Consider the following 26,233-nt stretch of genomic DNA (forward strand, 5'->3'; position numbering starts at 1 on the left):
AGTATTTGATAAGTCGACACGATTTGGAATATTCGAAGAAGGGTTAATATTATGGGACATGTGATTGAAATACAATGTCATAAAACGGGTTTGAGAATTAAGTTCGATTAACCTTTCAAAATTTTCAATCACCGGACGGTTCAAGACCTCACATTTGATAAGAATGCGAGAAGACAGGCTCCAGAAGCGGTTTTTGAATGGTAGTACTCCAGCTAAGACCTCCAAACTCATCGTATGGGTCGACTGCATGCAACCCAAGGCGATACGCAAACAACGATATTGTATTCGCTCCAGTTTGATCAAATGTGTGTTTGCTGCGGAGCGGAAGCAGAAACACCCGTACTCAATAACAGACAATATCGTTGTTTGGTAAAGCCTTATAAGGTCTCCTGGGTGGGCTCCCCACCATTGTCCGGTTATTGTACGAAGAAAATTCACTCTTTGTTGACATTTTTTCATCAGATACCTCACGTGACAACCCCAGGTGCCTTTAGAGTCGAACCAGATACCAAGACATTTGTGTACCAAAACCTGAGAAATCGTTTTACCCATTAATTGTGTTTGAAGCTGAGCAGGTTCATGCTTCCTAGAAAAAACTACTATCTCAGTCTTCTCCGGAGAGAATTCGATACCTAGCTGTAAAGCCCAAGCAGACAAATTGTCCAAGGTATCTTGCAATGGTCCTTGCAAATCGGCAGCTTTGGCTCCTGTAACAGAGATTACACTGTCGTCTGCAAGTTGTCTTATCGTGCATGAATTTGCCAGACATTCGTCGATGTCATTTACATAAAAGTTGCAAAGAAGGGGGCTTAAACATGAGCCCTGGGGAAGACCCATGTAGCTAATGCGAAAAGTTGCGAAATCGCCGTGCGTAAAATGCATGTGCTTTTCGGACAACAAATTGTGCAAAAAATTGTTCAAAATTGGAGAAAATCCTTGTCGGTGAAGTTTACCCGAAAGAATGTCAATAGAAACGGAATCAAAAGCCCCCTTAATGTCCAAGAACGCAGACGCCATTTGTTCTTTGCGAGCATACGCCAGCTGAATATCTGTTGAAAGCAGCGCAAGACAATCATTCGTCCCTTTGGCACGGCGGAAACCAAATTGAGTATCCGATAGTAGGCCATTTGATTCGACCCAATGGTCTAAACGACGGAGTATCATTTTTTCCATCAATTTCCGGATACAGGATAGCATTGCAATCGGCCTATAAGAGTTGTGATCAGAAGCTGGTTTCCCTGGTTTTTGGATGGCGATCACCTTCACTTGCCTCCAATCCTGCGGTACAATGTTTTGCTCCAGGAACTTATTGAACAAGTTCAACAAGCGCCTCTTGGCATTGCCGGGTAGATTCTTCAACAAGTTGAATTTGATTCTATCTAACCCAGGCGCGTTATTGTTACAGGACAGGAGGTCAACTGAAAATTCTGCCATCGTTAAAGGTGATTCCATCGCGTCGTGGCCCGGAGACGCATCACGAACAATATTTTGCTCAGGAACAGAGTCCGGACATACTTTCCTGGCAAAATCAAATATCCACCTACTTGAAGAATCTTCGCTTTCGTTGACCGTTACGCGATTCCGCATTCTTCGGGCTGTGTTCCAAAGAGTGCTCATCGATGTCTCCCTCGACGTCTCCCTCGACGTCTCGTTCACGAACCGACGCCAATATCCGCGTTTCTTTGCTTTAGCCAAGCTTTTAAGCTTGGTATCAAGCTCCGAATACCGTAAATAGTCGCCAGGTATACCTCCCTTCTGGTAGGCCAAAAACGCGTCGGATCTTTGCGTGTAGACATCGGAGCACTCTTGGTCCCACCACGGAGTTCTTTAATCGTTACGCCGGGATATTTCTTCGTTTGGGCTTGCAACGCGGCATCGAGAATCAAGCCCGCGAGGAGGTTGTATTCTTCAAGTGGTGGATGATGTTGAATCGAATCGACCGCTTTTGAAATCATTTCCTCGTATAACTTCCAATCGACATTCCGTGTGAGGTCATACGGAATGTCAACTGGTCGCATGCGAGTTGACCCGTTATTAATTGAAATAAGAATAGGCAAATGGTCGCTACCGTGAGGATCGAGGATTACCTTCCATGTGCAATCCAACCGTAGCGACGTCGAACATAAGGATAGATCCAAAGCGCTTAGGCGCGCTGGAGGTTTCGGGATACGTGTCATTTCGCCGTTGTTTAAAATAGTCATGTCGAAGTCATCGCAAAGGTTATAGATTAAAGAGGAGCGGTTATAATTGTAAGGGGAACCCCAAGCCACGCCATTAGTGTTGAAGTCTCCCAAAATCAAACGTGGCGAGGGAAGAAGTTCTATTAAATCAAAGAGCAGCCGTTGCCCAACCTGTGCTCTGGGAGGAATTTATATTGAGGCAATACAAAGCTCTTTACCTTGTATTGTCATTTGAAATGCGACAACTTCGATGCCTGGAATCGAGGGGAGGTTAATACGATAGAAAGAATAGCACTTTTTAATCCCTAAAAGTACTCCTCCATATGGGGTGTCTCGATCAAGGCGAATAATATTAAAATCATGGAAGTTGAGATCAATATTTGAAGTAAGCCAAGTTTCACAAAGGGAAAATGCATCGCATTTGTTTTTATTTATCAAAACTTTAAACGAATCAATTTTTGGTAAAATACTTCTACAATTCCACTGTAAGACAGAGATAGAATCCTTCATATACGCAGTTGAATTAGGCATCGAAGGGTACAATCGCTGCAAGGAGGGGCCATTGGGCAGTCAACTGCTTCAAAAATGATCTAACTGTTGGGAGAAATGCTGTAAGAAAAATTTTAATTGGATCGGGTACATTGAAAGTTTCAAAAATCCAGTCCACAATGTCAGAAAATTTCACTAATCCAGAGTTTGTTTCATCAACTGGATGTGCAAAAGGAACAACTGGGGCTTTAGATGTTCCTGGCAGTGCTGGGAACTCCTTCTGGGACTTTAAATTTGCAAGCCCAGTAGGAGTTTGCTTCGGTTTTTCCGCAGCACTGTTTGGTTTGCTTGTAACTTTCATTTCACTTTGAGAAATCTTAGGACCTTTTCTGGGAAGTTTAGGAGAGGAAATATTTTTCCTCTTTCTAGACTCCCCAGGATTGGCGTAAGATGTTCCCGCTGGTGAATCGTCAGAATCGGTTTCCTCAGAGGACAACAGATCATAAGGGTTTGATGTAATGGGAGAAGTGGTAACGGTCTTCTTCAGCATCTCAGCGTAAGAACGCTTCGAACGCTCTTTGAGAGACCTCTTTATTTTATCCCTGCGCTGCATGTACACCGCACATGTCGAGAGCTCATGCTGACTCTCCCCACAGTGAATGCATTTTTCAGCATTTTTACTGCAGGAATCATCCGCATGATTCTCCCCACACTTGCCACAACGTGCCTTATTGCAGCAGTAGGCGGCGGTGTGGCCTAACTGCTTACAATTCAGGCAGTTCATGACGCGAGGCACATATAATCGCACAGGGAGACGAACCCGGTGGATCGAGACGTGGCTTGGTAGCGCTGACCCGGCGAACGTAACTCGGAACGAGTCTGACGGGGTGTATACTGTTTTGCCACCGATGATCGATGCTGACCGCAATTGCTTGCAGTCGAGCACCTTTACATCGGGACAGGTTTTGTTTTTAAAGCACCCTTTGGCACTTGCCAGTATACACTCGACGGACAGACTCGAATCGGTTATGACACCGTCGATCTCCACGTCTCGTGCGGGTATGTAAACGCGATACTCGCGTGTGAAGAGCTCAGAGCAAGCTATATCGTTGGCCTCTTTCAGGTTACTGACCACGACACGGAGCTTGTTAGGTCGGACCTTGGAAATTTCGGTCACGCTCTTGTACTGCTTCGTCAGGTCTTTAGAAATTTGCAAGAGGTTCAACTGTTTCGATTTCGGTCCCGCCTTTGGCCGAAAATAGACAGTATAGCTGCCCTGGGTTCCGTCTGGGTAAAGCCTGGGGCGAGGGGGGACTGAAGAATGAACAGGGGAGGGGGTAACAGAAGGGTAAGGGTCAGAGGGGTTCGGGGATGGTGGCGCGGGAGGCGAGGGATCTACATCCATCCCGCTAAGTCTAGCGCACTAGCGCCGACAAGAGCACGTACCTTTTTACTTCTCCCTTCCAGTAAGGTTGGTTGTCCGATCGTTCGAAGTTGCAGCCGTTACAGCCAGCAGCACCAATACAGCAGCACCAAACAGCCACCAGCAGCGAGCCAGGTGTGAGATCACTCCACACAGCGATACAACTCACTGTCAACTGATGGCTTCTTCTTTTTCCTCTTTTGTGTCTCATCCACTGCTGTAGCACAATTCAGCCAGCAGCCAAATCGGCTTACGCACCAGCTGGTAGTCACGATGCGAAACAGTTGCACAAAGGCGCGACCTTGAACCCGGATTTATTTCACTCGACCAGGCAAACAATGCCAACACTTGTTCACACGTCTTTTGTTTTATATTCTATCGGAGCGATCACCGATCACACGTCCGATACTGATGCGTGTTCGGCACAGAATGCTTTTTAATGATGAATAAAACAAATTTTTACACGCAAAAGTTGGACTGTGCGTAACCACATCAATATTGCATCTTTCCAGAGCATCTTTTGTACTGTTTCGGAACCAGTACAACGAATGTGTGTTGTTCATAACGCATTTGGTGCTCTAGCGAATGTTCAATGTATTGGGCGGCTCAAAATCAAAACACTTTTGAAGTATTAACCGGTGCTAGTATTGCCATAATGATTTGTACTGGTATTGGTAATATTTTTCAGAACGCTGCTATCGTTAAAGCAGTAATCAATACTGATGATCTTGGTATTGACTAGGGTTATGCAAAAATGAACTGATTGATTCACTATCATGAATCCGGTCATTCAAAAACATCATCGAATCAATAACAATTAAAAAGACATTGGATTTGTTTAAAACATTTTGCATTTAACGACGACTCTGGTTTTATTCATATGCACTCGGTTCCACGTCACTGGCACCAGCGTCAGTAAATTTTGTTGCAACGAGGCTCGCTATTGGCTGTTTCGGTTGCTGACGGTGATTAGAGATGCACGAGCCTTTGATACGCACCGACTTGCGAAAGTAACAAGCGGATTTTTGAGCGCCACAAAACTGATCGTTTGCCCAAAACCGAAGTCTACCGAAACACCACGATTTTGTGTGTATTATACATATTCTGATTTCGATCTTAGTCAATGTATTCATTACGCAACTGTTGCGTTATTCTTTTGACACATTTGTTGCGAAAAGCCAGAGCATTTAATGTGCGTTTTGAGAGGACACATCGGTTGATGTAAGTTTGAACTTTTGCGTGTACCTACATTAATTGAGTAGCAATAAAAAAAACCTTCCAAAGCTGATGGAAAGGATGGAATCTTGTCAGCATAACTACAACTGGGAAAAGAATATCTTATTTCCCAGTTGACTGAGCTCTTCCGAGCCAGTGTTACCTTGAGTTACATATTAAAAGCCTGGAGACAGGTTCGAGTTGTCCTGAAATGTGGGAAAAAGATACAAAACGACTCCCAAAGTCTTTAGACCTTCAAGTTTTTCCTCTGTTCTTTCAAAGACTGTGGGCGAAAAATTTGGACGACCTTATCAAGTCAACGAAACATGGTTAAGCTCAATACGTGCCTCAATTGAAGTAAAGGGTATTATTGAATGAACAATGGCGATCCTCCAAGATTGAAAAATCTCTGCTGATCATGGAGTTGCGAAGCTTAATATCAGGTCGATAAAGAGATGTCCTCAAGAAGGAGTTCTTTCGGCCTTGTGGTGGTCCATAATTGTAGACGAACTTCTTAAAAGGCTAGCAGAGCTATGGTATGAGGTGATTGGCTACGCAGACGATGAACCATAATAGTTCGCGGGAAGTTTGATGACACAATTTCTAATCGGTTACAAACTGCGCTCAAGCTAACTTTGAAGTGGTGTAGAGAAGAGGGTGTAAATGCAAAACCTTCTAAAGCTGTTATACATCGTAAAGCAAAGCCTTGGTGCTACATTCCGATTCAGAATTTGACCTTCTGTTTGTTATGCACAGACTTCGCAGCCAACTGTGTAGGGCGTCAATCATAAATTATGTAATGATTTTTTTCGAAACTTTCGACCCCCCCTCCCAAGCAGCACGCATTGTTGCAATGAAGCAAATGCAACTCTCAATGCAGCATTCAAAGATTGTAATAAATCGCATCCGTTACTTTTATTCGACTTGCAAATAACCGAAAAAGCGCAGGAGGTGGAGCCTATATGCAACTAACAGTGCTATGTGAACCATCATCTGCATCTATAGCCGCTGCAATATAGGAAGAAAAGAGAGGAGAAATAAAGTTAAGTTTGTTTACCTTTACTGTCATTACTCTTCGGTGATGGTGTCGCGAAGTTTAATATAACTACATACATTATAAAAAAACCTCAAATATATCGAACTTTTTCTCTACTTACGCTTCTGATAGGTATGTTATTCTACCTGCGATTAAAAATTTACCGTGCAAAAAATGTTTTTACTTCGTAATTATTCACGCGCCTTTTATAAAGTGTTGTAAAAGAAATTTTATGATTCAAACTCGCCAAATTATGAACAATGTTTTGGGAAACGATAGTTCAGAAAACCTTGCTCAGTGGATTTGCAGTGTTAATCATGCGGAATATGGAATAACAAAACCATATTTCCAACAATAATCATTTATCATTCGTTTATATTAGAGATGGCTGTTTACTGTGTGGTAATTTTAGCAAATATATGGTTCAACAAGATGTTGCTATACATTTTCATCACTAGTTTGCTTTCCTTAAAAGAAAACGTTTGTGAAACAACAATATGCAACATCATGTGACATCAAGTTTATTTAAAAGCATCATGAAATATGCAGTTGGAAATAGATTGCAGAAAACTATTGAGCAATTTCTAGTTTTCAGTTACGAGAATGATACACGTAAATAGCAAAATGTTGCTCAATTCTTTTATATTTCTTCAGAGTAACCGAAAAAGTTTCTTGCACCGTTAAAAAAGTTTTAAAACAACAAATATTGAGTAGTCTCATTTGAAAACATGTTGCAAGTGCTGCTTGGGCTCCCCCCATAATAAGGCTTAGTAAGATTTTGCTTTACCCCCCTCCCCCCATGAATCTTACGTAAGATTTTTTCTTCAAGGAAAAAAATATTTTCGAAGATGAAACATTTGTTTAACATAAAGCGTATTCCTAGAGGATAAAAACAAAACAAGTTAATTCAGTTAATTGTTAATTCTTTTTTCGCCACGAACAGTCATCGGGCGCGGACGCGTTTTCATTTCGCTCCGCAATTAACTTGTATTTTTATTTTTTTACACCTTGACGGCGTCGCGAGTGCACGTAAGCAACAATTTATTTTTTTTATAAACAATCTTTGACCGTCGCGCTACCGCGTGTATCTAACCTTTTCTCGACAATTCGTACTCGCCGCGTAACAATTTTTAATCAGTGCTATGGAAAAGTGTGGCATAACCAACTGTACTTCGACCGACAACCGTTTCCTGTGGAAATGCGAAGGAATATGCAAAAGGCACTTCCACGCTGCCTGCGTAGGAACCCGTAGAAACCAAGAAGAACTACTGCGTTCATTTATGCTGCCCTTATGCATGGAATGCCAGGAACAATTAATGGACCAACTCCAACTGAAGAAGCTCATCCAGCACCAGGAAATTTTAACAGAAAGTATTGAATCACAAATCAAATCAAATCATTTAATAATCAGTCAACTTCCTAAACTGACTGTACGCACGACACACTGGACAGTATCAATACACTGCTTTCTGAATTGAAGACGGAAATTAAAAAAGTAAATATCAACACAAACAATGCGTCGGCAAAAACCATAAATCGCATTTCGACGCTGTTCGGCGAACTTGGCCATGACTCCATATCAGACATATCGGACATTAGCAAAGAAAATCGCACACAAAGAACATACAACAGTACCTGGAAAAAGCATTTACTAATATTGAATCAAAAATTGACAATATGGAACACCAATTAGAAGCTATACAAAATAAGAAAACAAACTGCAGTACAACGGCGCAGGAACTAATCAATGAATTAAAAGCGCTCAAAGAATCGAATTCACTCCAGCCAAAAACAGACAATCATCCCAGTCTGGCTGAAGAACTTCGCCTTTCATTGCCACTTTCAGAATCGGACTCAGAAGAACACCGTACTCCGAATTTCACATCAGGCTGGCGCCTAATTGGCAATAAAAAGTATGGAAACGCGACTGGACTGAATATGACGCCAGACAGCGTAAAAGACGCATGCAGGAAAAGCGAGCAGAAAAGGCCGCTCGTAAACGTATGCAGCAACGCAAACGTCAGCAGGAAAACTCAAACCCTATCAGCATAAGTAACAACACCTATAAACACGGAATAAACCATTTCGCCTGCAACTCAAAGAAAACTCAAATTGCTGAAATGCCAAAACAACCACTACCCTCGGACAAAGACCTCCTGGCAGCTGCACGCGTTCAATTTGCTGGGCCGCCGAATTCAGACATAACATCAAAATTTATAAATTTCCAAAAAGGCGAAACTATCAACCCATATCGGACAGAAAAAAATGCAACTAACAATGAAAATTCTGCACCGGCTCCTGCCAGCAACGCCAGCATACAATCAGCACCGCAAGACAGCCAATTTGAACTTGACCCCATGCGTCCACCAATCGTCCGACTTACGCAGCAATCATCGAATGGCGAAGAGCGCTTTTTGAAGGCTAGACTCCGCGACCCAAAAGTAATGCATATTACACGCCTATATCTCGCATACATGAAGGACCAACCATCATCTGTATGCGTAGAAGGAATGACACCAACCAGTATAAGAATGCTTCTCGCATCCGAAGGACTGCCGACATCTCCAAAACAACTCCAACGCGTCTTTATTGAAGTTCATCAGGAATATGGACTCACGCCAGCCGAAGCAGTAGCCGACCTTCAATCATATCGTCTTTTTTATCAAATGAACGCACGCACCGTCTTCAACAACTTCGCGAAAGTGTAAATAAATTTAGTACAAATTTTCGCAAGTAAGGACGCCCTCTTCTGAGGCAGAACCATTATATTTTAACATAAGTAATAACTTGACTAACACTTCTTCGCTTCCTCGACAGGATGCGACTGAAATTCTTATCTATTGTCAGAATTTCAATCGCATGAAAAGCCCAAGCAAAATGAAAGAAATTCAACAAAATCTATTGTCGTCATCTTTTAAAATAATTTTAGGAACTGAAAGTAGCTGGGACGAAAGCGTAAGAAGCGAAGAAGTATTTGGAAACAATTATAATGTATTCCGGCACGATCGGAATTTGTCTACCAGTCAAAAACAGTCAGGCGGTGGAGTCCTCATTGCCATTAATGTAGACTTTACTTCTGAAGAAATAATATCCGACAAATATAAAGAATTTGAACACGTATGGGCCAAAGCATTTATTGCTGGCGAAGAACATATCTTCTGTTCCGTGTACTTTCCACCGGAACATGCTCATAAACATTCGTATGAATTATTTTTCAAAACTCTAGAATCTATTATGTCTAACATGAAACCAGAAGTAAAACTGCATGTCTATGGCGACTTCAACCAACGTAATGCAGACTTTATTGTATACATTGAAAATGAGTCTATCTTACTCCCAGTCGTAGGCGAAAACGAAACACTGCAGTATCTTTTTGGCAAATCCTCAGAACTCGGTCTATATCAAATCAATCATGTCAAAAACAAACAAAATGCTTATTTAGACCTTTTATTCACAAACTGCACTGAAGACTTCTGTGTAGATGCATCATTGACTCCCATCTGGAAAAATGAAGCATTCCACACAGCAATTGAATATTCAATAGTAATGAATAACACTTCGTACCCCAGCGACTGCGAGTACGAGGATGTACCGGAATACCACAAAACTGACTTCGAACAAGTCAAACGTAGACTTCGCATAATAAATTGGCGTAGTATAATTTGTAAAGAAGGAAATGTCAACGAAGAAGTAACAAAATTTTATGAAATAATTAATCAAATTATATCAGAAAATGTACCTCTAAAAAAAAAGAAGACGAACGAACACCAACAAATATCCAGTGTGGTTTAATCCACAATTGAAGAACCTAAAAAATAGAAAACAAAAAGCTTAGCTTAGTTCTTAGCTTAGTTCTGACTGCACATATCAATGGTTGCTACTCCGTGATGGGTCCGAGCCACTCAAGATGCACAATGAATCAACTGAAAGAACGACTGGGAGTGGTAGTTCCTTCTCACTGTGCATCATTCAACGACCCGATTTTTTGTAGACCAATAACGGCGCCGGCCACGTCCTTACAGTCAGGTGGGGATATCTTCGGTTTCGTGCAACACCGGCACAACTCAAAATTTTTCCATGTTGCAGTCAAATGATACCAAATATGATTAACTGTTATTTCACAAAGACTTGTGTCAAAATCCACAAAAAAAAACTGAGTTATGAGTCGATGTGTCTTTGAAAGTTTTAAACTTGCTCATAGATTTCTTGGAGACGACAAAGGTAATTTAAAACGCCAACTTTTCAATCCCGTTTCTCTTGGAACTCTGAACTTTGAGATATGCCAGTACCGCACGAAGCCTTCAATAAGGAAGGAATGTTAGAATGTAGTCTTTGCTTTGTTAGAGACCGAGTATACCTCTGCATCCCTACAAAGACCACGGAAGAAGGTTTTTGTTAGTGGGGTGGGTTTTTGATCAGGATGATCACTTTGATAAGTGATACGACCATGATTTAATTGGGTTAATGTAACAATATAGATATGATCATATGCATATAATGTGAGATTAATGAAGTTGAATTCTAAAATACAATAAGAAGTAATATGGCGTGTAAATAAGATCTCGGTTGGCTGCCTTGCATAGCTGAAATATCCAATTGTTTAACGCAGAAAACGCAAAAGAAATATTAAAAGAGATTCGATAAACGTATGATAATGATCCGTCATGTTGTGCTAAAATAGAATAGATGAACTTATATTAGACTAATTCATGACAATTCTATAGTAGTTATTGTGCTGCTTTCGGAGGCTGAAAACATTAATTGAAATAAATTATTAAAACAACCTTGCATCGCAACTATTCACAGTATAAAGTCATCTAAACATTGTAGATATGATCATGTATAATGTGAGATTCTTAAAAATGAATATATAAAATACAACAAGAGGCATGTGAAGAAAATCTCGGTTGACTGCCTTCCATAGCTGAAATTTTCAAACTTTTAAAGTGGAAAACGCAAAAAATAATTAAAACTGATTCGAAAAACATGAAAAGTGTCCGTTATATTGTGTTCCCAAAAAGAGTGATGGACTTTTTAGACTATTTCACGACATATCAATAGTTGTTGTTGTGCTCCTTTCAGTGGCTGAGTACATGAATTGAAATAGGTTATTACAAAAACACTGCCGCGCTTGCACAGACGTCTCGCTCATCTCCACGACCATTCATCGCGTAAAATCATCTAAACAAATCATCCACAGGTTCACGCATCCATCACAACCACGAACGCTATCGGCAAAAAGTGGAAAAATTGAATTACCGTGATGCGACGATTCACAGTTTGAGCGAAACAGAAAAGACCTTTCACGGCTATAGACTATTTTACGAGACGTTTCAGAACTCAATTCATGAATAATATTTTCACAGAAAACATGGAACAGCAAATACCGTCTATCCTACTCTAGCAGTTCGTAAAATGGTAAAATGAAATTGCCAATAATATGAGTGAAAAATATGCAGGTCGCAACTTTTTCATGTACACCTCTCGCTTTTCCATTCGCTAACAGACGGCGCTGCGAGCGTACTTTATTCGTCGGTGATTTTTGTGCGTCTCGAATAACCGCCTCGAAAACAAACGACTTATTCTCGAAATAAAATGTTACTTAGCTTGCTTAGAATGTCCTGGTGACTCCTTTTTCCACTGTTCCGGTAACCAGCAGAACTTTATTTGTAAAATTCACTTAATATACTAATATTATTTGGGGGGAAACAGCTTAAATTAGCTAAATTTCACGTAGAGATAAAACACGCACAACACTCACCGGCCTTGTTGCCAGTCCTCCGACAATATTGTACTCCCTAAAAAATAGAAAACAAAAAGCACATAAAATATACAAAAAAGACAACAATAGCGAAAATCTTCAAAATTACCAAGAAATTTGCTGTCAACTTGACGCAGCCATTAAAATTGCACATGAAGAACATTATCGTAAAATCGAACATCAAATCAAGTCTTGCCCTAAGAACTTCTTTAATTACGTAAAAACCAAACTAAAAAGTAACAACTTTCCATCACGAATGCATCTTGACAGTAATGTAGGACAAACTTGTAATGAAATATGTAGTCTTTTTGCCACTTTTTTTCAAGAAATTTACACCACATATGAAGAAACAGATCGCGACCGCGAATACTTCTCGTATTTTCCTGAATTTTCGAATTCTTTATCTGTCAATCAAATATCTGAATTCGAAATTCAAAACGCACTCAAAAATTTAGACGCTACGAAAGGTCCTGGACCTGACAGAATAGCTCCAATTTTTCTCAAAAACTTGGCAGAAGAACTATCTACACCCTTAAAACACCTTTTTAACATGTCCCTGAAGAATGGAATTTTCCCAGAACTCTGGAAAACTTTATATTTAGTGCCAATTTTCAAATCTGGCGCTAAATTTGACATTCGTTATTATCGTGGAATTGCCATTATTTCATGCATTCCAAAATTATTTGAATCAATAATTAATGAAAAAATCTTTCAACAAGTAAAACACCAAATTACAACTCAACAGCACGGCTTTTACAAAGGCCGATCAACTACCACAAATCTTTTGGAATTCATAACTTTCACTCTGACTGTAATGGACAACGGTAACCACGTAGAAGCTCTTTATACGGACTTTAGCAAGGCATTTGACAAAATCGACATACCATTATTGCTCTTCAAGCTCGAAAAATACGGAACTGAAACAAAATTTTTGGAATGGCTGCAGTCATACTTAACAAAACGAACACAAATAGTCCGCTTTCAAAATTCCTTTTCAAACCCAATAGAAGTAACTTCTGGGGTTCCTCAAGGTTCCCACTTGGGCCCTCTTCTTTTTATACTATACGTAAATGACATTTCCTTCCTTCTTAAGTCAATGCATGTGCTTGTATATGCTGATGACATGAAGCTCTTTATAGAAATAACCAATGCAGAAGACTTCGAAATATTCCAGAATGAAATTTATGTATTCTACACTTGGTGCAACAAAAGCCTATTACAGCTCAACATTAAAAAATGTAATTCAATAGCCTTTAGCAGAAAAACAGTAACACCACCTACAAACATTTTCTTAGGAAACCAACCAGTAGAAAAATGCAAAATCGTAAGGGACCTAGGCGTAATCTTAGACTCCAAACTTACATTCATAGAACATTATAATACAATTATCAACAAAGCAAATAGTATGCTGGGCTTTATAAAACGCTTCGGCCACAATTTTCAAGACCCATATACAATCAAACTATTATATATAACATACGTCCGACCAATTCTGAAATACTGTAGCATTGTATGGAATCCCTATATTGCCACACATGAAGAACGCATTGAATCTGTCCAAAAACAATTTCTTTTGTACGCGCTTCGTAAGCTAAATTGGACATTATTTCCCTTACCATCATATAAAGCACGCTGCATGCTTATAGAAATACAAGCACTTAAAGAACGCCGCGATCTTTCAATGCTTTATTTTATCAATGACATTATTTCTCAACGCGTGCAATCTACTCAATTATTATCACAACTAAATTTGTATGCACCCAGTCGTCAATTAAGAAATCGTAAAATATTTTCGAAAAACTCTCACAGAACAAACTACTCAAAAAACAGCCCAATAAATCGCATGATGCGTCACTATAATCAGCACTGCGAAAATATCGACATCACCATGGGCAGAAATCAAATAAAAAAACGACTAACTACTGGAAATAATGTATAGAATATAAGAAAACATTGTATTATTATAACTGTAGTCTACATTTGCTTGACGAAATAAATAAATAAAACAAAATAAAACAAAATAAAACATTGGAATGCTTGATCAAAAATATACAATTCATTCTCTGACAACAAAACGATGGGATATATAGCGCTAAACTTTAGCCTACCTACACGTCCCCCCTTGCCGAATGTTTTATTAAAGAATATGTTTGTCATGCAACACTACCTACTTGTTTATAGAGGTGGGCAATCCGCTCACGAACTGATCTAAAGAGCTGGTTCTTCAAAGTGAGTGAGTGATCTATCGCTCTTTTTTAAAGAGCGGTGACTCACCCCTTCCTTCAAGCAAAAAGCTGAAGCTGATTATGTTGATCAGACACCGCAAGCGACAGTCATATGAATGTTTTACACCCCAAGCGCAAAGCGGCGTGCAACACTGCAATAGAACTCCCAGAAAATAGCTGCCGCCTACTGCCTGTATAACCATCCACCAGCCGCGGGAATAAAAAATGAAATCTTCTTACCACAGTTCACACACAGCAGACAGCATACGGGCTGGCTAACGCCGGGACGCACACGAAAAGTGGAACGAAAAGAGCGAAAGAACTGGTTCACTGATCTTTTGAATCTATGCAGACAATCCGCTCGTGAACTGATCAGAAAATCAGTTCTTTAAAAGATCGAAATCTTCTGATCGCGAGCGGATTGCCTGCGAGCTGAACAAAAGAGCCATCGGAAGAACCAGTTCTTTTGAGAGCGAAAGATTTCGCTCTTTCAAAGAACTGAGTCTTTTGGATTGCCAGAAGATCAGTGAATCAGTTCTTTCGTTCTTTTCGTTTCACATTCGTGTGCGTACTCGGCGTTAGCCAACCCGTGTACCTGTGTATGGACTGTTGCAAGTTGTTTTTTTTTTGCATGCTCTTGCGTGCGACTAGCTGGTGGCTGGGTGCTGAGAAATGCAGGTTATGTATATCAGGGCAGACGTTTGGTGGCAGCTTGTTTCTGGGAGCTCTATTGTAGTTTTGCGCGCGACCTTGCGCTTGGCTAATCGGGTGTAAGGCTTTCACATGGCTTTCGCTTGCGGTGTCGGATAATAGCTACACTGATAAAAACCATAAATTATGTAGGAACGAAAAGAGCGAGTGAGCTGTTAAAAAGAACTAGTTCATCTTAGTGAGCGGAACCGCTCTGATCCGCTCACTATAGTGAACCATTTTTCCCACCTCTACTTGTTTACTAATAATAGCTGTTTGTAAAGTGCGCAACCAATAACTACTGGGTTACCTATAATATCTGTTTTCGTATATAAATACGATTGCACTACTCCAGATGTGTTAGTAACAGTTTGCATTTGTAAAGATGAATAAAGTGAAAATAGAATACACCAAGCCCACTTGCTGTAAACCCTTTCCTGATCATCATATTGAACAGTCAAGCTCATTTTCATACGTCTTTATCAATTTGTGATTCGTGTAGTTATTGGAATGATAGTCAAGCCACCATTGATCCCTTCGTTGTTTACTATTCAGAATCTAGAACACTTAAGAATATCAGCTTCATCATAATATCGGAAGTACTCAATCATGATACTGTTGCAGTTCAGGTGTTCATTGCCAAATTAATAAGTTTTTTGAAAACAACAATAGAGTTGAAAAAAGCGATATTAATGTCTGATGGAGCTGCCTCACAATATAAAAATAGAAAAAACTTTGCAAGTCTTTGCAAGTTCAAAACAAAATATAACGTCGATGCAGAGTGGCATTTTTTTGCGACTTCTCATGTTAAAGGCCCATGCGATGCAATTGGTGGCATATTAAAACGATAGACAAGAAATGCAAGATTAGCTGAAGAACATGAACATCCCATTACAAGCGCAAAAGAATTGTATGATTGTAATAAAAATTCATCAAAAATGTCATTTAGTTGGGTATCATATGAAGAATATGAACAAGGAGTAACAGAATGGAGCAATATTTTCAAAAAATGTATAATGATAGCTGCCACACAAAAGTATTACTCTTTTGTTCCGACTTCAGAAAATAAGATACAAACGAAGCTGTTTTCAAAAGATGACGAATCATTTACTTATGATGTATATAAAATATAAGGTGAAACTAGTTCTGTAAAGTATCTATGTCTTAAAAAAATATGTTCCTGAGATAATAAAACTCGAAAATAAATATTTCATTCTTATATATATTTATATCGCTTAGAACAGAGATATATATATATTATATATATTTATATCGCTTGAGAACCGTTCGCCCAATCGTTTTGTTGTCAAAGAATGAATTGTATATTTTTGATCAAGCATTCCAATGAACGTATGGTTTTTGCTAGAGAACTATGGACAATTTAAGAAAAACGTGTATTTTCCTAAATAATTATAATTTTTCGAGCTTAAATTAGAAATAACTCGAAAACCAATGCCTTTAGAATGTTTACTACCAAAAGCTTTTTAATTCAAAATGATTCTCTGCATCTTTTGAAATCATCATAATAAAAATATTTTGAAAAATGTTTGAATTAGAATTTTCATAAAAAAATTAATCTACCATAAAAAAAATATTTTTTATTTCTCCATCCTTGACTTTTTTTTTAAAATTGCGTATTAACGTCAAGTTTCTTTAAAAAAAAATAAAAAAAAATTCAACTCTTTTTTTTTTAAATTGAAATTTAATGTTTATTTTTAATTTTTTTTGGTCAAAATAATTTTTTTTGTACAGTGTATATTTGTTTTATAGTGCATTTTTAATTCCCTACAACTCATACTCAGACAGTTTTTCTATACAACCAACGGTTTCTGGGCTACAATGCTTCAAATAAAACCTATGCCTAAAGGCATACGCCCTTTTAGAATGTAACTTACGGGTGTAAAAAATCTCTCCATCTGTGAAAAATGCTCAGTTTGCTAAGCCAAATACGTGTGCAAAGTTTCATTCAAATCAAAAATGGTCGATTAAATTTTCGCGTATTTCCAGGCGATTTGAAATGATTCTGCTCTAAAACAACCCACTCTAGAGTTCAAATTCAGCTTGCAGAAGAAGTTAATTATCTCGGTGATACTTTGATTTGGAATGCCCATCTGGACAAGGCTATAATTGAGGGTACAAATGCCCTATGGGGTTGTAGCAAAGCCGTGGGAAAAACTTGTGGACTACGACCCAATACTGCCTATATGGTAGCCTAAAATAAACAAGGTGACCGCTCAAGTGAAGCTTGGTAAACTGCAGAGGCTTGTCTGTATATCAATAACTTGGGCAATGAAAAGTACACCAAGTCGTTTACGGTCAACAACTAGGGCAGAAGCACCGGTTTTGGCCATAGCACCAGTTTTGGCCATGATGAAATAAAATTGATAATTGTGAAGAACTATTTGGAATTACTCCTATTTCGAAGTCTCCTTTCGAAACTGCTGATGTTATTCGACAAATACATTACTTACTTAGCAAACAAATATGCGTATTTTACTTTTAATAAAGGAACTAATTATACTCTCCCAGATTTACTGTACAGTCTAACGTTTAGGTAATTTGCAAGCTATTTTTGATAGAGCATAATCTTGTTTCAGTTTGTACATTTCTATAGCAAATTTTGTTACCAGCATCAGGCACAACTTATTACAGCACATGGATAAAAAAATAGGCTGTCTGGTATAATTTTTCTCTGCAATATCAATAATAACAGAAGCTTCCGAAAACGATCAATGATCCATTGTTGGTCACATATAAAAGCAATTCCATAATTCATAATCCTGATATTGGCCACATGTAAACAAACCCATGGTAACGTATTAACATTGATGCAAAACATGAAAAGTACGAAGTTTTTCGGGCTGTCATAAGATATCGCATGAGATTCGTGAAAACACAAAACTGGTTTTGGATAAGAAAGATTGTATTACTACAGCACCGCTATTTGATATAATATATCAGTTCTCTATTTGTTCAGATTATTTACAAAATTGTAACTTCGGTTGTATCTACCGAAACTAACGCTTCGGACTTTTAACTATAGTTGGTAAATAATACGAATAAGTTGTCTATGTGAAAAAAGCAAAGAGCGGAAGCTTATTAATAAAGATAAATGACCGAAGAAAAATTAACGTAGATCAATGATGTGATGTCAGTGTTATTAAATATCCTACTCAATTTAAATAAAATTCTAGCTCTAGCTCTAGCAAAGTACTTGCACTGCTAGCTATGTGTAAATATAATATTATTATTTAGTTTGATTAATAGATATACTGGCCTTATAGTTAGTTAAATAACGAGGATTTTCTGCTGATAAAATATATCTACATACATCTACAAGTCAAATTATAAAATAAATTCGTGTGGACTCAACTTTTTCGCGAATTTGCCAAAATAGGAGCCCCGAGTGGCCAATTAAGAAATGCTATGGCCAAAATAAGAGCCTAGAGAAGTTTTTTGGTTGGAAAATATATAAACAAAATAACATAGTTTTACTATTTAAACCCAATGTAAGTGAAAAATACAGGCGAGTTCATCCGATTTCCACGTTGAACTGATTCAATTACATATTTTCCGAAGGAAGCAGGCCAAATATCTTTCATTAATAACATACTATGGCCAAAACCGGTGCTTTTACCCTACCTATAAGAATGCCTGCGAAATCTTCACGCCTGCTAGGGTTGAATGGGCTTTAAGTTCTTTTCAACCTTACAAGTTTTTTGGAAAGGACAGAATCTTTCTTAGATGCTTCACTTATACTTGTTTGTGAAGAAGCTGGTTGCAAAAAGTGCTCTGAAATTTAAACGTTAAACAATATTTTAGATGGTGATGTAATAGGATATTTAAGGATTCTTAAGGGATTCAAACTAAACCCCGATGGTACGCAATGAAGACAAACTATGACATTTTATTCAAAGTAGTTAAATCAAGCCGCAACGAACGGGAGTCAGGAGGTGAGGAAGAAGAAGACATTTGTCAGTATTAGTAGCGAAAAATAGGCAAAAACCACGTGCTTTTGGGCTATGACGTAGATCGTTAAAAATAGGCAGGCTTTTTCAAAAGTTCTTGAAAAATGTACCGAACATTGGTTTTTGGGTATTGTTTTTGACTTCTACGTCATCAATGTTGACAAAAAAGGACCGTTTAAATGAATTGCCTTACCTGTCTACAGTCAATTTAGTCAGGAGCGCCGAGTCTGCGTGAGTTCAGTTGTGTTTTACACTGAGGGATCAAAAATGGGTGAAAATACTGGAGCCGGGGTGTTTGGCCCTAAAATCAACCGAGCTATACCAATGGAATGGAACACAGCTCAACAGGTTTTCAAGTAGAAATCCATGCCATTATTTAATGTATGAATATTTGTTTAACAAGGAAATACAAAGTTTCAAAGATCTGCGTATTTGCTGACGGTCAGGCAGCTTTAAATGCACTCAAAGCTTTTACATGTAAATCGAGGCTAGTGTGAGAATGCATTCTTTCTTTGAGACAGTTGAGGAACGAAGTCACTCTATACTGTGTGCCCGGCTATTGTGACATTGAAGGAAATAGAAAAGCCAAAAGCCTACCATTTTGGAGAGTCCCTGATTGTGCTCTAAGGACTGAATTTAGAATCTGGGAAATGTCCATAGTAGAATCAAGCTGGAACGCTATCGATACATTCAGACAAGGAAAAAAATAATCAAACCGAGTGCAGGAAAAGCCCGGATCTTACTTAATCTAAGTAAAAAAGATCTTCGCGTCTGTTGACCGGTTACTGCCCTGGTAGGGAACTGGAAATGCTGAACATATACTCTGCAATTGGGGAGCATTGTTCAATCAAAGCAAGTCAATATTCGGAAAAGGGCTACTAGAGCCCCCTGAAGTTTGGCGTTGTGATCCAAATTTTTTTATTCTATAATGTTTCAAATTTTTGTTAAATCCAGATGACACCGTCTTCTCGACATTGTTGGTGTTTCTAACACTCTTTTTTGGGTGATCCCACCGCTGTCACCATGGCTTGAATCAAATTGCGAAAATTCCACTGGCGACGCTTCAAATAGTTCAAACCGTCAACTTGAACGTTTGATTTGAGGTCTCTAGAGATTAACATTTACGTCACCATACATTAATTGACCTTAAACTAAGTAAGTGATAGTAGGTTTGAGACACTTTGGTATTCCGTCAACGAAGACTACCTACGAACTTCTTCCAAACCCGATTGCTGGCGACAGCAAAAAATCCTTCACGAATTATTTTTTATTTATTATGGACAAATTTATTCCCTTTTTCACTTTCATAGTAACTTTTTTTCTGTATTCCCTAACTGACTATCAGTTCAGGACTTAGCACTTAGAAAAAATCAAGTTCCAACGTTTGACAAAGATGTGCTAATCTTTTGGCTACATCACGTATTGGTGCTGAGCTTTTGCGATTTAACGTTCTTCGTTCTGTCGGTTTCCGGACATGTTTGACTACGTTTTGGAAGATCCTCAAAAGAGTTCTCCTTCCCAACTTGCGGAGAGCAGTCTGCCGGCTTTTCCAGAATTTTTCTATTTATTGAGAACGGTGCACCCTAACTTTTCTAAATCACGATTTTCATCCCGGAAAAGAATGTTTAAATAGCAGCAGGAGTAACACTTGCTTCACAGTTTTCTCGCTTAATAGTTGTCTGACACTTCTTTCGGTCAAATTCGAACTGAAGAACCAATGGTCTTTGTGTGAAGAGAGGTCTTTATTCCTTGAGTACGAACTTTTGTTCCGAAGTGGGCTACTGTTCGTGGCCACTAAATATCTCTTCACTTCGCGGTGGTGCTAGAGTATAAATTACTGTAATTCGGAACGCCTAACTTTATCGTACGCTGTTTTGAGTTGTTTGAACGGGTGATCGAGGATAATCCTCTTACTTACTACTGGTTTTACCCTTTTTTCTTCTCAGAGGCTCGAAATACAACCTAAAAAACCACAACTGCAACACCTTCAGCGAGGACCTGTGCCAGTTCCTGTGTGGAATCGGAATTCCCAAGTACATACTTGATCTGCCCCAGGAACTACTGTCGACACAGTTGGGTCAAACTCTGCTGCCGCTGATCGAAAGGCTCGGCTCGGGCGGAGATCCAACCGGTAACTTTCAGTACGAATCGGATTTTATTGGCGGCGGTGCTGGTGGCAATCGAGCCCCAAGCCCCGGACTCGAGCAGCTAAACAGCCAGATAGAACAGGCCCGACAGCAGTCACAAGAGCTGAACGAGCGGCGAAACAAAATTCGCGACAAGATCGATAAAACCAGCAAGAAAAAGGAGAAGAAATCCAAACGAGAATCGAAGAACTCGACGGACGGTGATCAGAACTCGAACGGAATGTCGGAGGGTGAAGCAGAATCCCAGAATGGCATCAACGGTGTCAATGGATCGATCCCGCCTGAAATGCTCCCGTCGGAGAAGGCACTGAAGGAGGAAGAAGCGGAACGATTGGCAGAGGAGGAGCGCAAGAAGAACCGCGAACAACCGATTATTTTCAAGGAAGTTGACGTAAGCAGACGATGGTGAAACAAGTTTAAAATAAAAGGCTTACTTTAAATTTTGATTACAGCCAAAATTGGAGTTGGAATGTTTGGTGAATCTGGTTGATGGAAAACTGTCCGAGGAAGAGCAAGTCGCAGTGGATGAGCTTCACCAATATCTACTGCTGGGCGAAGGTGCCTGGGCACTCGGGGATGGATTTCTGGTATTCGTTGGACGCATGTTCCGTGACAGCTCGCTTTCTACTGAAGTTCGGGTGCATTTACTCCGTGCCTTAGCGAATGCTGCTTTAAAAGACGACATCATCCTTCTATTGCACCAGGACAGACGGGAACACGTGCTGATGAACTTTGCTCAAGACATTGATAAACATCCACCAGAAGAACAGCAGGCTATCGCTCTTTTTGTGAGTATTTACTTACTGTAGCTTATGCGCCAGAAATTTTAATTGCAAACTTTTACTGATTAGATGTGCAACCTTTTCGAGAACGACAACGCGTCCGAGTGGCTGCTGTACATTTCAGAGTGGTCCTATAACAACCAAACCACTTCGAATATCCGCGCTACAACCAAGGTGGCTGTGCACTGCTTACTGGCCGCCTGTCCCAGACTGAAGGACATCGGCACTGCGCTGGTCCATAACTTAGCAAGTAAGGAAGTCAAAACCGTTGTATTCGACGATGTTGCCGTTGAAATTTCAATGGCCCTGCTGCAGTTCTTCAATTCGGAACCAACCGAGGAACACCTCTACCGAACCATGAAAGCGTTGGCTAAATTCGCTCTAGTAAATAATTTACCCCATGTTAATAAGATGTAAACTATAGATTCTGTTTATCATCTGCAGGTATCCCCGGATGTTCCCCAATTTATTCAGATGATCGGACCCCACCCGAAAACTCTGCGGGGCAAGAGCGAGCGCATCAACGACCTGATTGATCAGATTTCCAAAAAGGTTCGCTAAACATCGTCCAAGGTAAACTTACCACAAACTTACACCGTTTGCTCGTATGTATAACTATGCATGTACAAAGCCGTACTGAACCAAATAGAAACCAGGATATCGGAGCCGTATGACCCGTACTCGTATCCCGCAGCAGCAGGTTGGAAAGAACATCGTTGGCATTTTCTTTGCAATTACCTTTCGAACCGTAAAATTCTGTCGTAACTCTTCCGAAGGAACTAACTATAACAACTAGCACAACAGTAGGGGATTCATTTAGGTCAAGGGTTTACGGAGTGGCTGTAAACAGTGGCGTTTAATGTACCTCTTTGGATTATTTGTTTTTAGCATTTTCATTAAACTCCATTGTTTACATTGCACCTTCTTATGCCGTTATGAAAAGTTTCTCATGAATATTTTTCCCCTCCTCTTCCTTTTGATATCTTTTGCTAAATAAATATAGACAGACATGTTTTTAAGAGCAATGGTTTTGATTTAACTTTAATTTAAAGTAATACATTAAACATATGAATAATATATTGACAACAAGTTGTTTTATATTGTTTTATATTTGAAAGAAAAAACGATACAATTGCAACATGTGCTTTGAAAACATGACTAGGTTAGGTGGTTGTATAATGATAGGGTTTTAGAAAAAAAAACGCCCGCAATAAAAACTTTAATAGCTATCAAAATAATACCGTAATATTATAATACAAACATGTTCAAAAGAATCTAGACTAGGGAGTATATTTCAATAAATTAGTTAGTACATTCGTATTCGTATCGAATCTTAAAATGTTTGGGCCTAGAAGTTTTTCAGTAAATTGCCCATTGAACTCACAATGGTGAATTCCCGGTTTCGCCCAGTTATTTTGTGCAATTTTTGAGTAATTTTGTTGCTAGTCGGAAAAATTTGAGCGAATTTTCAAATGAAAAATCATTAGATATTTATGTGCTACCTTAATTTTTTCTGATACCCATAGTGGACAAAAAGATAACGATTGTGTTTTTTCGCAAAAAATGCGCTAATCTTACGAGCATAACTCGGGAACAACCCTCCAAAAAATAACAATGAATGTATTCACTGAAATCTTCATAGGAATAGTTTTATAAACATTTCTTTCGAATTGTATTTTACTATAGAAAATACTACGATTTTTTGTTCTGATCATGTTTTTTCAAGTTGCTTAGGATCTTTATTTTTGTCGGATGTATGTCTTATGAGTTATGATTTAAGTTGTTCCACATAATAATGAAAGAATCTATGCTGCCAATTCCTTTATTACGATTCAATGCGCTTCCTAATATTTCTAGACATTCATTTGTTCAATTCCGTTTTTTTTTGCTTCAGTAGCTAGAAAACAGTGACATCGAATACCTGAAGCAATCGCTTGAATTCTATCATAGTGGTCTTGCTCTTTAGCCGTTCCGTATTCTGAAACCGCTTCCGTAGTTTAACGGTGGGGGAAAATTTCAGCATTGGTAACTCCGAGTCAAGATGTTTCTGGATTTCGTTGGAGTTTTGAATACGTTTACCGACAATTGATGCGAAGAAGCCCATTAAAATTAAGAACCTAATGAGGAAGCAGTTCAATAGACCAGCGGTTCTCAACCTTTTTTTGTTCGCGTACCCCTTGGTGATATTTTTCATATCGATTGTATCCCCTGGCTTGAATGTTTTCACAGAGTGAGAGAGAGTAGTGGTAGATCATGTTGTGGTAGTCTTTATGAGGTTTCAAATTGAACTATGGTTTGTTTGATTGCTACAGTCATGTTTTAAGAGCAAGATTGAAAAACAAATGACGTATTTTAAAGAAAAATTGATATGTCCGCCATTACTGATTTTACTTTCGCGTACCCCCTGAAGGCTTTCGAGTACCCCTAGGGGTACGCGTACCACAGGTTGAGAACCGCTGCAATAGACCAAAGTTTAATAGGCTGTTACAAAAATGAATTGTTTGTTGGGTTCGTCATTGCACTGGAGAATAACTGTAAGGAAAAGCTGAGCTTGGAGGTCGTTGAGTAACGTGTAATCGGGGAAGATTTAAAGAGGTCCAAATGTCACGAGAACTCCTGCGAGGTGAAGGCTGCGATATTTTCCGGTGAAAAGAAGCGCAAGGTGAAGAAGTTTTAAGGCAACTGCTATAACTGTGGCAAGCAAGGCCACTTTAAGAAGGAGAACCATCCGCCCCTAAATCCTTGAGCTGGGTCTCGCTCCTCATTTTATTCAAGACTCCAGAGTACTCAGACCCGTCCATCTTGAGTATGAGGGCGTCCTCCCAGCTCTTCGTCCTCTTGACCTTTTGCGGAAGTTTCGTCGCCGCTTTGTTTTGGTGCTTTTTACCCTGTTGGCGCGCTTTTCCTACCACGGTAACCCATGGCACAGTGGGGAATCGCTGGCCATCAGCCAAAAAAATTTTTTTTCCTAGCTGTTTCATAATATTTTTTCTTTATTGCTATACCATTCAAATGTCTAAATCCAAAATTTGGGCGATATCATGAAAACTGAAATTTTTATGACTTTTCAAAGCTTGGCATACTGACGATTTTTGACATTTTTTTGAAAAAAAGTACATTACTTTGAAACGCTCTGCAGCTTCAACGACAGTTTGGATTTTTTTGACGTCAAAGGAAAAGTTGTTGTAAATATTGTGCAAAATAAACCCCTTTCATTAGATACTGTGAAATTTGGTCACAGTAGGCCTGACACTAAAAAAATGGAAAATAACGTGATTTTTTTGTAGAAAAGTGGCTTAAAAGTTTAGTCGCTATTACGACGTCCGACTCAAGTCCGTCTTCTACGCCACCAGTTAGCATAATTGGGATTCTAATCTCTTGTCGCAGTGATGAGCCTACACATAAAAAAGCTCTCTCCTCTTTATGCCAATATTGTTTGTTTTGTGTATGCATGCATTTTGACAAAAACTTCACGGTAAACCATATAGAAAGCGGAAATCTTCCGGTTTCGGCAGAATGGCCACTTAATCGGGAAAACGGGAAATGCGGGAAAAAGTCGGGAATTGAATTACATCGGGAAAAATGCGGGAAAAAGTCGGGAATTTTTTTATTTGATCGGGATTCTGTTACCAAGATTTTTTCAAAGTATTGTGTATGATGCAATTACAAATGATGGAGAAGTTGGGAGTGCAGGACTGCAAGTTGGTCCCTTGAAAGTCACATTTTTCTTCCTCAGTCAATTTTTTAACCAAAAAGTCATCAAACTTACTTGTTTTGACCTGCTGACCAGCTGATTACTCATATCAGTCCTGCTTTTCAAATGAAATAAATGTTGACCACAAATGTCTTAGAATAGCATAAAACTTCGAAATCTGTTGTTATCTAAAAAAATTGAATGGCCTCTGTGTGACTTCTCAAGATGGTAAAGCGAATTGAAACCGGGGTCGAAAACCGGAGTTTGGGAATGGAAGTTACCTGTTTATCGAGAAAACGTTTTTAGTGAGAGAATCAATCATAAATTCTCATATGTACAATAGAAACTGTTTCATTTTCTAAGAGCAATGCAGAATAAGTTTCTCTGTACAATCTTACTAACATCACTAGTTATTAGTAGTTATTTGAATAAACAAATTGAGGATAAAATAAGTGGCACACAGTTCTGATTCTCCACTTTTTCAAATAGTCTTTTATTTCAGCTAGTCTTTTTGAAAATATATTTGGCGAACTCTAGCAAAACTAGCTACCATTTCCGCTTAAAAACTCAATGCTGGTGGAATTTTGGGTTAGGGACGAACTTGCTATGCGGAGCAGTTAATT

The 26,233-nt window shown here is 39.1% G+C and overlaps 1 protein-coding gene and 1 long non-coding RNA gene across 4 annotated transcripts in view; one reads left to right on the forward strand and one right to left on the reverse strand.

Moving 5' to 3' along the window:
• Positions 1-23,012, forward strand: part of LOC129722091 (uncharacterized) — a 40,894-nt gene extending 17,882 nt beyond the window's left edge. For all 3 annotated transcript variants that reach the window (XM_055675335.1, XM_055675341.1, XM_055675330.1), the window contains 4 exons: positions 20,934-21,525; positions 21,587-21,922; positions 21,986-22,300; positions 22,361-23,012. In XM_055675335.1, the coding sequence (XP_055531310.1) occupies positions 20,934-21,525; positions 21,587-21,922; positions 21,986-22,300; positions 22,361-22,477 (1,360 nt within the window). In that variant the 3' untranslated portion in view covers positions 22,478-23,012. The remainder of the gene's footprint in view (positions 1-20,933; positions 21,526-21,586; positions 21,923-21,985; positions 22,301-22,360) is intronic.
• The window catches only part of LOC129722122 (uncharacterized), a 50,854-nt gene that overhangs the window by 15,209 nt on the left and 9,412 nt on the right, over positions 1-26,233 (reverse strand). The gene's annotated exons all lie outside the window — the stretch shown is intronic.

The sequence above is a fragment of the Wyeomyia smithii genome, chromosome 1, assembly GCF_029784165.1.
Source record: "Wyeomyia smithii strain HCP4-BCI-WySm-NY-G18 chromosome 1, ASM2978416v1, whole genome shotgun sequence".
In the NCBI taxonomy this organism is placed as follows: domain Eukaryota; kingdom Metazoa; phylum Arthropoda; class Insecta; order Diptera; family Culicidae; genus Wyeomyia; species Wyeomyia smithii.